The sequence below is a fragment of the Passer montanus genome, unplaced genomic scaffold (assembly GCF_014805655.1).
Source record: "Passer montanus isolate IOZ18808 unplaced genomic scaffold, ASM1480565v1 scaffold98, whole genome shotgun sequence".
In the NCBI taxonomy this organism is placed as follows: domain Eukaryota; kingdom Metazoa; phylum Chordata; class Aves; order Passeriformes; family Passeridae; genus Passer; species Passer montanus.
Window position 1 is genome coordinate 1536391 of NW_024375256.1, and position 13082 is coordinate 1549472.

General features: G+C 48.7%; 1 protein-coding gene across 4 annotated transcripts in view; it reads right to left on the reverse strand.

Moving 5' to 3' along the window:
- ZC3H18 (zinc finger CCCH-type containing 18) overlaps positions 1-13082 on the reverse strand; it is a 46392-nt gene that overhangs the window by 7803 nt on the left and 25507 nt on the right. For all 4 annotated transcript variants that reach the window (XM_039696442.1, XM_039696441.1, XM_039696440.1 and 1 more), the window contains 6 exons: positions 7587-7620; positions 7011-7177; positions 4943-5068; positions 3498-3599; positions 1176-1319; positions 111-263 (listed from right to left, as the gene is read on the reverse strand). In XM_039696442.1, the coding sequence (XP_039552376.1) occupies positions 111-263; positions 1176-1319; positions 3498-3599; positions 4943-5068; positions 7011-7177; positions 7587-7620 (726 nt within the window). The remainder of the gene's footprint in view (positions 1-110; positions 264-1175; positions 1320-3497; positions 3600-4942; positions 5069-7010; positions 7178-7586; positions 7621-13082) is intronic.

Below are 13082 nucleotides of genomic sequence, written 5' to 3' on the forward strand. Positions count from 1 at the left end.
AGCTGGTGCTGCTGGAGCTCCAGAGAGCTCCCACTGCAAGAAACCAACCCTGTGACCCACAGCCACAACCCCTGCTGTTAAATAAAGGTCACACAGGCTCAGGGCTGTACCTGGATTTCCTTGAGCCAGAGGGAGAGTGGGAGACTGAGGCAGAGGATGATCTGGAATGAGATCTGGAGAGAGACCGGGACAAGGACCTCGACCGGGAGCTGGAGCCGCTGTAGCTGCTGGCACTGCCACTGATGCTGCCACTGATGGTCCTCCTGCAAGGCAGCAAGCAGCCCTCCCACAATGACAATTGCAATGGCAAAGAGAGAGAGGGCAGGAAAACCCCAGGAGAAAAGCAGAGATTTGCTCAGCACCCTCTGACTGACACCCAGCCCTCCATGAGGGGTGATCGGCCCCCTCCACCATCTCTCCCAGTTTATGTGCTGGGAATGATGCTCTGTGGTGAGGGATATCCCTGGGAATGATGCTCTGTGGTGGGAATATCCCTGGGAATGATGTGTTGTGGTGGGCAATATCCCTGGGAATGATGTTCTGTGGAGGGGAATATCCCTGGGAATGATGCTCTGTGGTGGGCAGTATCCCTGGGAATGATGCTCTGTGGTGGGGGATATCCCTGGGAATGATGCTCTGTGGTGGGAATATCCCTGGGAATGATGCTCTGTGGTGGGCAGTATCCCTGGGAATGATGCTCTGTGGTGGGCAGTATCCCTGGGAATGATGCTCTGTGGTGGGGGATATCCCTGGGAATGATGCTCTGTGGTGGGCAATATCCCTGGGAATGATGCTCTGTGGTGGGGAATATCCCTGTGGTCAGTGTGGGTCAGCTGCTGACCCTCCACCACATCAGATCTGTGTGGCACCAAACAGATCCCCCACATTCCTTTCTCCCCACTCTGCCATCTCCACAAGCAGCAGCTCCCAAAAATGCCTTTCTCCCCACTCCCACCCTGATTTTTCCTGTATTCCACCCACTCCATCCTCCCCCCAGCCTCCACAGGCAGGAGCCACTCAAGGCAAATCAGGAGCATTCCAGCCCTTTTCTCCCTGCCCCAGGAGATGGATTTCTCCCTGAACACTGGGATTTGCTGGATCTCCCAGGAGACAGCAGCCTGGGACTTGCTGGCTCTGCCATGAGATGCAGCCTCACTCCACCCCCCATCTCTCACCTCCTGGGTGGAGTCCTTGTCTGGCGTTCCTTCCTCCTGGCTTCCCGGTTATCCCCTGCCTTGGCTGCCTCCGGGGCTGCTGCTGCAATTTTGGTGAGGGGCTGAGGGACTGGGAGGGCAGTGAGTTTCTTCACAGATTTCTCCCTGGAAAAAATGACAATTTTCAGGTGTGTGATCGCAGGGGGTGAGCACAGAGCACTGATGGCCTCAGAAATGATGTGTTCTGGTTTGTTTACTATTTTAGAGATTATACAATCCTGGCATGGTTTGAGCTGGAAGGGACCTTAAAAATCATCCCACCCCACTCCATTTCACAGGACACCTTTCACTATCCCAGGTTACTCCAACCCCCATCCAACCCGGCCCTGATTGACTCCTGAAGCTACAAACACTTGGCTGTTTTACCAAAACACAAACACCACAGATTTCCCTAAAGGGATTTGTTCCCCATATGCTCAACCAATTCATCTTTTCAGAGACAAATTACTGTACAACAGCCAATTCTGGAGATATTTGACTTGTAAATTAACTCCTGAAGCAGACTGGGTGGAAATGTTGTGTCTTATCCATTTAATTCCATCATTTTTATCCCAGACACTTACACCTGCTTCAAATCTGCCAGTCAAGCTTCAGGATGAAATGTGCACAGTTAATGCAAAAAATCTCTTTTTGACTCCAGCACACAGATCAGGAGGGTGCAAAACAGCCTGTGTGTGCCTGGATCTGTCCCTTGGCTTGTGTTCCCTGTGGAAAACTGGATGGGAGCACCAGTGTGTCACCCAACACCCAGTGCAGGAGGTGGGGATGGCTCTGGCTCCTCAGGGCTGCCCCTTTTGGGGTCCCAGAGCACTCCAACCTCTGTTCTGGCAGCTGGACACTGCTCCAAGCATGATCCTGGAATGCTTTGGCTTGGAAACCCCCTGAAGATCATATTCCACCCCCTGCCATGGGCAGGGACACCTCCCACTGTCCCAGGGTGCTCCAAGCCCCATCCAGCCTGGCCTTGGGCACTGCCAGGGATCCAGGGGCAGCCACAGCTGCTCTGGGCACCTGTGCCAGCCCTGCCCACCCTCACAGGAAGGATTTCTCCCTGATATCCCACCCAGCCCTGCCCTCTGGCAGTGGGAAGCCATTCTCTGTGTCCTGTCCCTCCATCCCTTGGAGCATCCCAAACCCCCTCGGGCCCTGGAGCATCCCAGCACTGATTTCACACCCATGAACTGGGGAGGAGGAGCTGTCTGCACACACACACTGGCAGTTCCTCCTCCTGCTGTGCTCAGTATCTGCAGTTACCCCCTGCAGAACACAGGGTTAAGCCCATGGCACGTTAGCCAGTGACAATAATCCCTGTGCTGGGGCTGGTGTCACCCTGGGCTGCCCTGGTGTCACCAAACCAGCACTGCCAGGAGCACTGGGAGGGAGCAGAGAGCCCCAGAGGGCTGAGCCCCAAGTGGAGAGGGAAAAACCCCAAAAGGCAGCATAACAAGGGACAAGAACTGTGGCAAAGGGGATTGTCCTAAATTCTGGAGAATTCAGGGGGATTCCCATGGTGTCATTTATTTGCAGGTCAGCTTAGAAGAGGTGACATCACTACGGTGTTGTGTCACCCTCCAACGTCCCCGTAATTTGCCACTGCAGGGTTTGTGAAATAGCAATTTCAGGAATTTAAAGAGCAGCAGGGCTGTCAGAATGTGCCAAAACCAGCTGCAGAGAGCTCCAGTCCTGTTTTCATCCGTCTCCAGGGTGAAAAGTTGATGCGGTTGAACCATTTCTTTATTCTGAGGCTGTGGATTAACCAAAGCCAGAGCAGAGGAAGGAATTTAAACTTTCTAACAACTCCTATTATGTGTATTTAGATTATACAAATATATCTGCACACAGAGCATGTTCCAGAAGTGAATCACGTGTTTAAACACTTGTGTACAGGTAATATTTAAGGATACTTGTACAGTTTAACTTGGATTTAGTAAGTAAGTGTCATTATTTAATTAAATTGGCCAAGCTAAAAACTCTCCAATAAAGGTTCTATTTTGCATCTTTCATTTCTTTCTTAAACTCAGTCAGGTTCAGAATCCCAGAATGGTTTGGATGGGAAGGGACCTCAAAGATCCTGTTCCACTCCCTGCCATGGGACACCTTCCACTGTCCCAGGCTGCTCCAAGCCCCATCGAGCCTTGGACACCTCCAGGGATCCAGGGCCTCCCCACCCAGAGAGGAACAATTCCTTCCCAATATTCCATCTAATCCTGCATTCCTTCCTTAAGGCCTCTGAAGGTCAGAAGGGCTTGTCTGGATCTCACCCAGAGGAATTTGGATCCTTACCCTTTCCCAGGAGGTGGCAATAATTCCCCTTTAGCCTTGGCCAGTGGCTTGTGAGGAGATGGTGTTGGAGAAGGAGAGGGAGAAGATGAGAAGGACCTTGACCTGGAAAGGAAGGAGACATCACTCAGCTCAGGCTCTGGGATTGCAGGAGCTTTTCCTGGCTCTCAGGGCATGCAGCCACCACTGCCTCCTCCCCAGGAACCTCCCTGAGCTTCTGGTTTTATGTTTGGACTCTGCAACAAAACTCAACTTCTGCCATCAGACAGTGGGAAAAGCAGGAAACAGAAGGAAAAATAAAATCAGCCAGAAGAGAGGCAGTCCAGGTATTCCACAGCAACACCTGAGGCTGTCCCCACCCTCTCTATTCTCTCTTTAGGGAGACTACACATGAAAATAAGCATGATTTTGAGTTTTATGTTCTTTACATCCTGGAACTCCTAGAGCAGTTCATCCTTTAAACAGCAACAAAACAAAACAAAAAAACCCAACTTGGGATAAAGACAAAAAATACACCTAAACCTAATCTGAAATTCCCGGAACACAAGAAGAAGCATTAAGTGGTGCATCCCAAAGTAATAATCAAGGGCAGGAGCTGTTTCCTGAGCCCCTGAGCTCACACCACGTGCTGCTCTTGGGGTGATTCACCCCAGTGCCAAGAGTGGAAGTGCCTTTGTTGCACCCCAGTGCCTCAGCAGCCTGACTCCTGCGTGACAGCTCCTCTGGGGACAGCAGGGCACAGGGTGTTCCTCACCCTGTCACCCCAGGGAGAGGCAGCCAAGGGTGTCACCCACACTGGCACTGTCCTGCCTGCAGCGTGGATGGATGGGGAAGCTCATTCTGCTTCCCTGGTGGAATCAGTTCCCAGCTGAGCTTTTCCTAGGAGAAAGCAGTCCCAGAAGTGACAGAGTGTGTTCTGCCATCACCTGTGGGATCTGCTCTGGGTACCTGCGTGGCTTCAGCTCCTATCTAAGGAGCCAGTTCTCCTACTATGGATATTCCAGACTTGGGAAACTGTCTGCAGGGGCAAGGAAGTGGCAGAGGAATAAATCTTAATCAGCATGGGACACTGGATTGCTACTTTGAAGTGTCAGGACTACCACAAGACACAACTGCTTTAATAAAGAAACGGGATTGGCCTCTTGAAATAGAAATCCCAGCGCCACAGAAAAGAGATGCAGCTGAACTTCTTCCAATCAGAAAATGCAAATGATGGGAATGTTAATCCACCACAGGCATGGGAAAGAGCCCAGCCACAACAGCACTGCACCCGTGGGTGGGAGCACTGGGGAGAGAGGGGGTGGCTGACAGATTCCTTCAGCCAACAACCACAGCCTCCCTCGCTCTGCCAAGGGCTTGGAATGCTTCATCTTAACAGAGCAGAAAAGAACTGTCAGGAAGCATTTGGAAACCATCCCACCACGGGTTCCCAGTCCCAGGAGCCCTACCTGGACCTGCTGCCTGAGAAAGAGCTGTGCCTGGAGGAGCGACTGGAGTAGGAGCTGTAGGAGGAGGACCTGGAGCGCGAGCGCGAGGAGCCGGAGCCAGAGTAGGTGGATGAACGAGAAGAGGACCTGCAAGAGAAACATTACAATTCAGAGCTTCCTGAAAAGAAACATTACAATTCAGAGCTTCTTGAGAAGAAATATTAAAATTCAGAGCTTCCTGAGAAGCCCCAAGGTTTTTTTCCAAAGATGTTCTGCTCCAAAGCCCACCAGCCTGCTCCTTGGGGAACTGTCAGGATTTACAGCCTCTCCTCAAATCCCCTTTTTCTTTTAGGGAGGATGCTGTTGTTGCTACTCTCTTTGCACCCTTAAATAAGCCTCTCTTCCTTTAATTACTGGTGTTCCAGCCTTTTTGGGAACTGCTTCCACATATTTTGTGCTGTTTCACTGGATAATCCCATGACAGATCACCTGGCAGGGTGCAGTGATCCCAGCAGGAAAATCTGCTTCAGGAGGGCTCTGCCTTTTAGATGTCTATCTCCAATTCAACGTGTTCCTCATTCCTCCTGGATACTTTCCCCCTCTTTCAGGAGCTTCAAGTTCAAGCATTGAAAGGAAATGGATCCAGTTGGTGCCTCAAGGCTCTCAGATTCAGGGAGTTTCTTTCTGAAAGGTGGTTTTTATCTTATTTTACACCGTTGGTTTCCAAGCCCCATTCCAGCTTTCCAAGGCTCTGCCAAACCTCCACAATCCCAGTTCTCCCAGTAGCATCAACCTGCTCTTACTGGAGTGAGCTCAGCTCCTCCCTCCATCCATCCCAGAATGACCAGGACCCAATTTTTCAGCTCCCAGTTCTTGCAGGGTATCTGCAGTGGTTTGCTCAGGTTTTCCAAGTTACAGCCACAATTCTATGAGTATTTCAACCCAGAGGAACACCATGACTTGGAATATGGCTGAGACACTGAGCTGCTATCATGCAGACTGCATCCAGCTCTAAATCACTGGAAAAGTGGTTTTCCCAAGGATTTGCCTTTTCCTGGTCTCCAACAGTCAGCACAGCTCCCTGCCTGCTTTGGCTCCCATCTCACTATGTGTCCATAGATGCTCCTGAGCAGCAAGTCTTGGACTGCTTTCCCAAACATAAAACCATGGAATGGTTTGGTTTGGAAGGCACTTTAAGGACCATCCAGTTCCACTATCCCTGGCATGGAGAACCCACGACCTCCCTGGACAGCCTGTTCCAATCACCTCAACACCTTCCCCGGGCACATGTGGGAATAGGAAAAACAAACTTCCACAGACACTGAAGGGTTTGATCTGCAGCCTTGGAAGACACTTGGATTGATGTAAAAACACAATACGCAGACATCAGGCAGAAAAATCAGAAACTTATGCTTCTATAGTTGTAAGAATATGCCTTAAGTAAGTGAGAAACAGTATTGATAAGATGGTGAAGAGTTTATAGTGTAGAAAACTGTACAGATAAGATGGTGAAGGGTTTGTAAGGGTGTGGTTGTATGGAATAAGCTAAGAGTTTGAAGTTATAACAGAAGCATATGTGTGTGAGTTAGAAACCCATTCCTGTTCCTGTTTTTGATATTTTGCTCTGCCAGCCCAAATTACGTAAAAAGTAGAAAAGTAAAGACAAATAGAACAATGGTCTGTGCATTAATGCTTGTCTGAAGTAACTCCCTAAGATGCAGAACAGTGTATTTAGAGAGGTATTAGGAAGTTCTAAGCTCAATAATGGAGCTCTGTGCATTGTATTTTAATGCTTACAAGCAGATATTGTATTCAAAATAAGCAAGAACTGTTTTAACTGAAGTGATGTGTGCTTATAGTGGTTAGATGGAACTACTGTCAATATGCTTTTGCTTTGTGTGATTGGCCAAAGAAGTTATAAAGTGAGTTGTAACATTGAATTCTTGTCTGCTGCCTGGGACGTGAGCTGCTGGCATTGTCATAGCCACACCACGAGGCCGATGCTGGAACACCAAACAGCTCAAGGCCCGTTGTGAGGAGCAGCACGCTGTCTGGGATTTGTCCCCAGCCCCTGGACACAGGGTCTCACCTGGAGGAGCCCGAGGCGGAGGCGGACGAGGCCGAGGCTTTGCGGCGCCGGCGCGCGCGGCTGGGGGACACGGACACGCCCAGCTTCTTCTTGGGGGACTTGGACCGGCGCCACGGGTCCTTCCACTCGTCGGCGCGCTTGGACGGGGCGCTGCCCAGCAACGCTGATAATATAATATAATATAATATAATAATTACCATAACCATATAATGATAATATAACCATATAATGATAATATAATAGAAAAATGTATACAACATAATATAATATAAACACTATATAATAATATAATAGAATTCTATACACTATGTTACAATATCATTTTATACATGATATAAAATATAATGATTATATAATAATTAATACAATACTATAATATTATTATAATATAAAATTATATAGACTATAATAATATAATACTATTGCTATATAAGAATAATTAATGTAATATAATTATATATAGTATGATATAATAGAAAATATAATTACTACATATAATTAATATAACATAATTACTCCGTTATATATAACAATAATTACATATATTTAGGACGGGGCGCTGCCCAGCAACGCTGACTCCTTGTCCTTCTTGGGGGCCTCGGGCTGCCGGCTGCACAGACGCAACGTCAGCACGGGGCACAGGGCACGGGGCAGGGACAGCCACAAACGGTGCCATGCAGTAATGAGATAACAGAGGATAATATAGTATAGTAAAATATAGCAAAATTAATATAATATAATATAATATATATTATATAATATATAATATATATTATATGTATATATATTTATATGTAATATATATTATATATGTATATATATTTATATGTATTTATAGATGTAATTGCATATAATAATATAACAATATAGTGGTAATAATATATTAATATATTATCAGTATATTAATTAGCAATATAATATATAATAATATATAATATACAATATACTAATTATATATTAATATACATTAATATATTAGCAGATATATTAATAAATAATGTAATTAATTATTAATTAATATTCACACACTACAATAAAATGCATAAATAAACACACATGGAAAAATCCCCAAATTCCTGCCTCAGACTGATTGCTCCCAGCTCCTAATCTGCCCTGTGGGATTCCAGCAGCATTTTGGGGCGGTGGAGTTGGAAGAACTCTCAGTCTGTGAGCCAGTGACAAAGCAGTGCTGCTCTGCAAAGCAACAGAGCCACGTGCTGGGAGCTCCTCTGCCCCAGGAGCACTCTGTGACCTCCTGGCTGCTCCAGGCCTCCAAGGATGGACAGGGGCAAGAGGGGAGGGAATGGAAACAGAGGGAAAAGAATGGAAACAGAGGGAAGAGGGAAGGGAATGGAAACAGAGGGAAGGGAATGGAAACAGAGGGAAGGGAATGGAAACAGAGGGAAGGGAATGGAAACAGAGGCAAGAGGGAAGGGAATGGAAAGAGGGGCAAGAGGGAAGGGAATGGAAACAGGGGCAAGAGGGAAGGGAATGGAAGCCTGGTCCTGCCCGGAGCAGCACAGAGCTGGAGCCAGCCCAGCCTGGTGCAGGCAGAGCAGCCACCACCATGGCTGGATTCTCCAGTGTTCCCAGCACCAGGACACCCCTGGGGCTGCCACAGGACCCAGTGACCTCCTTTCCCCTCCCTCCCCCTGGCCACAGGGCAGGCTGGTTTATCCCTGGCTTTTCCTCTGGGTGTTTGAACACCCAGAGGTGCCCAGCCAGGCCTCACTCTCCATCTCCTCCCTTCCCCCTTTTTAGGGCTCTACTTTCATTTCCCCTTTTGTGGTTCTCCAGGTTTCTTTTCTCCAACGCTCTGAAAGTAATTCAGGGCCAACTTTTCAGCACCTGCACCAGACACTTCCTTAAGTACTCCAGGATGAGTTTCTTCAGACTGAGACTTTATTACCTCTCTTATCTCTGGCTGATTTAACCCGGGATTTTTCCTTGCCCTCGCTCTAATCTGCACTCAGCTCCTCAATTACCTGCTTCTAACCTTCTCCCTGGGGTTTCAGGCAGAGCTTGTGAGGGATTAAAGCTTTCTGAAGCCTCCTGCACTCATCAAATTAGCAGGCCAATGATGCATTTATTGCTTTCCTCAAAGCAGTGAGCTCCCAGGGAGTTTGGGGGAGGAAAGGCCCCTTCCCCGCTGGGTTCAGCCAGTACCACCCCATTACTCACAGCACTGAAGCAACCACTCCCCACACAACTTCCTCGAACTTTTTGAGATAAAAAAGCCACCTCCAAGTTTTCTAATAATTCCAGGCACACTTCAACAAACCCAGGATAATGAAAGCTCTTGGTCAGGAGACTGTCCTTTGAAGGCTTCACACCTCACAGAAGCCTCATCCCCTCCTTTTTGGCAGAGTTTCTCTTCCCCAGCCCACGACTGGGATGTGCTGACCTAAAAATCCAGCATCCGAATCTTTCCTTATCTCTGCTGATGTAAAAGCAGTTTTACTCTTTGTCCCACAACTCCCTTGGACTATTCAGAGGAAAACCCCTCCTTTCACATCAACCCTCCCACCAATCTCACTCCAGCCCCAGCAGAGGAGAGCTGGATCCTGCAGAAGGGAACTGGATACTCACACAGCAGTGCTGAGTGCCCAGCAGGGTCAGGCACAGCTTTACCCCCCAGCAGCCCCACTCCATCCTCCCCCTTTCCCAGCACTGCTCCAACACACCCTGTTCAACTCAGCACAGGGCACCTGCAGTGCTTTGGTCCAGTCTCCCCATAATTCCATGAGTATTTCACCTTGGAGGAACTCCACCACTTGGAGTATGTTATAACCTGCTAACATTCAGTAGTACAAGCTGGGCTGGAGGGATCCTTCCAGTATGTGTTTATAAATCCATTTGCAATTGCCAATTTCAGCTCTGCAATATCCTCAAATCAACCACAGGAGAGAAAGGAAAGGAAACTGGAAAAGCCTCCACACCTTGCATGAAGCAGCAGGATAAAGAGCAAGGAGAGGATGAGAGGAAACCATGTGAGGGTGCTCATGGAAAATGCCCAATATCCTGATCCAGTGTCCCTTCCCAGGGAATTGCAGTCTGTGAGCTCGGGGAGATGCAGGGGGAACATTCTGCAGGCACAGGCAGCTTTATCCAGCATAAAAGCTCTGCAGAAGTTCCCCCAGAATGACAAATGTGGAAAGCAACAGCTCTGTCAAGGAGGTTCAGGGTGGATATCAGGAAAGGTTCTGCCCCCAGAGGGTACCCAGGCTCCCCAGGGAATGGGCACAGCCCTGAGGCTGCCAGAGCTCCAGGAGAGGCTGGACTCTGCTCAGGATTGGATTTTGGTGTCCTGGGCAGGGCCAAGCACTGGCTGAAGATCCCTGGGTGTCCCTTCCAGCTCAGGGTATCCCACGAGTCCATGAACTAACACATGCTCCTCAGAGCTTCCAACGTGTGGCATCACCAAAGAAACTTGTTCAACCTAAAACTGGGATCTCTCCAGGCTCAAATCCCTCCTGAACCAGTTTTCAGAAAGAAAAGCATCCTCCAGGATTTATTCTCCCTTTAAACCACCTCAAACTCACACCCAACAGCCCATGCTGGGAGCTGGAACAACTCCAGCTGAACTCCAGAGCTTGGTGCCAGATGGGAGCAGGGATGACTCTGAAAGCAAATCTCACTTACTTGCACCTATTACCTGGTTTGATGCAATTCCCTCTGGATGAAGTCACTTTCTGGAGGAAAGGTTTTTCCCCAGGAAAACCACAACAGAAAGTCTCCTTTTGGGGTGTGCTTGGCTTTTTGACTCAGCACTAAACGCTACAGACAAGGAAGGTGCTGCTCCTGTCAGGACAATTTCAAAGCCTTCCCTCAGAGCTTCCAACGTGTGGCATCACCAAAGAAACTTGTTCAACCTAAAACTGGGAGCTGGTGCTGCTGGATTCATCTTCCCCAGTGGAATTCAGGAGGCAGAAGAAGGTGAGCTGGAGCAGCTCCCTAGAGAAATCCCAGTGACAGCCTGGCCAGGTGCCACGGCTGGGACATGAGGAGGGCAGGATTTCTCCCCACTTTCACTCCTACAGCCAGGTCATTTTGTGCTGGATCTGGGGCTTGGTGGAGCTCCCAGCTCCTGAATTCAAGAAATTAAAAAATAAGAATGGTTTGCTGCTGGCTCAGTGAAATCAACCTGCCATGGTGAAAAGAAGAGGAGGGAAGAATTCCAGGGCTGGTGAGCCTGGGATCAGCTCAGGAGTTCATCCTGGCTGCTGGCAAACCTCACCCATTTCAGAACAGAGAGTGGCAAAGAACTCTCGTGTTCATCCCAATCTTTTTCACCAAATTCCAATTTTTAGGAAGCAATTGAAATATTTCAGAATTAACTCCTAAGTCTCTTCCACAAGATTAAAAAAAAAATTAGAGGGAAGAAAAGAAAAGACAAGACAGGAGTGACCAAAATCACCTGAATTTCCACCCAGATCCTCAAGAATCACTCGGGCAGCAGCTTCCAAAGGCAATTTTACCCTTAAAACAACTAAAAGTTTTCTTTTCCAGAAGGAAGAGGCTAATGCCCATTTGGCTGGAATGTAATGACAGCAATCAGGAGGAGAAGTGAAGCTGAACGTGGCTTTGGCAGGGAGAGGAGGAGCAGAGGCAGCTCCAGCTGGCAGCACCCCAGCATGGCTCAGCCAGCTCCCAAATAAACCTGCCTCCCAAAAAAACCCAGCTGAACGTCACTGAGTCCAACAAAACTTCGGAGAGGGGGAGAAAAAAGCTGCCCAGCTCAAGTTCTCCTCATGTATTATGCAAATGCTGCCCAAGCATTTCTAATCTTGGAGGGGAAAATGAGCGTGCAGGGGAAAGCGCTTCCTGTCCTTCCCCATCCCTGGGCCAGGGAAGCAAACCTTATCAGCCCTGGGCAGCAGTGACGACAGCCTGGCTCGGGGCTGCTCTTGCAGCTCCCTTTTCTCCAGGAGGAAAGGCCAGGGATGATTTAGCAGCCCCTGTGCTCCTGCAGGAAAGCTGCGATTGCGTCAGCAGAGCCGGCGCCGCTCTTCCTTCAGTGGCAAGTGGAATTTTCCAGAGGAAGTGGACTCGAGGAATGACTGGAGCCATGTGCCAAGGCAGCTGTGAAGGGACCTGTAACTGCTGCAAAATAAATTCCAGCAGAGTGCAAGCACACAGGAACTCTTCCTGTCTTGGAGTAATGGAGAGGGAAATGGCTCTGGAAAGCCACGTACGTGTGTCCAGGACAGGGAATGCTGGCCTTGGAGCTGCTGCCCACTGCTCTTGGTGAAATATTAGCAGGGAAAATGTTTTTCTCAAGCTGTTTCCATCTGAAGCTGAGTTATCAGTCACTTAAAAAAAAAAAAAAAGAAAAAAAAAAGGAAGGATTTCTTCAAAGCCTGATGGGGAGAGGCTTGGAAATTAAAGAGTGGAGATACAATCTGAACCTCCAGGATGAAATCATCCCAGCAGGGAGATAAAGCTATCTGAGATGGCATCTCCCCTAAGGGCTGAGCATTTGACACCTGGAGAGGCTCCTCTCGATGAGCAGGAGGCAGGATCCTGCCTGGAATGTGCCAGTGATCCTGCCCTGGAATTACCTTGTTCCACCAAAACCCAGGCTGGGGGATCTCCCTGTGAGTCCATCTCTGAAACGCCAAAGAAAATCACATTCCTCGAGGTCCATATCTGAGTCGCTCACTGCCCTCCATCTCGATTTAGGGTAATGAAACTTCTGCTGCTGCTGGGGAAGTGGAGGCAGCAGCTCAAGAGCCATAAGGACCAAGAGAAATTCCAGGCAGCAGGAATTTTTTGTGGAGAACTTGGAAAGCTTGGTTTGATCCACAGACTTTATCACCATGGAATCACAAAAAATGGTTTGGGTGGGAAGGGACATTCAAACTCATCCAGTCCCTGTGCAGGGACACCTTCCCCTATCCCAGGGTGCTCCAAGTCCCATCCAGCCTGGCCTGGGCACTGCCAGGGATGAGGCAGCCACAGCTGCTCTGGCCAACCTCCATCCTCAAAGGGAACAATTCCTTTCCAATATCCCATCTAATCTGGCACTGGGAGCCATTCCCTGTGTCCTGTCCACCATCCTTTGTCCCCAGT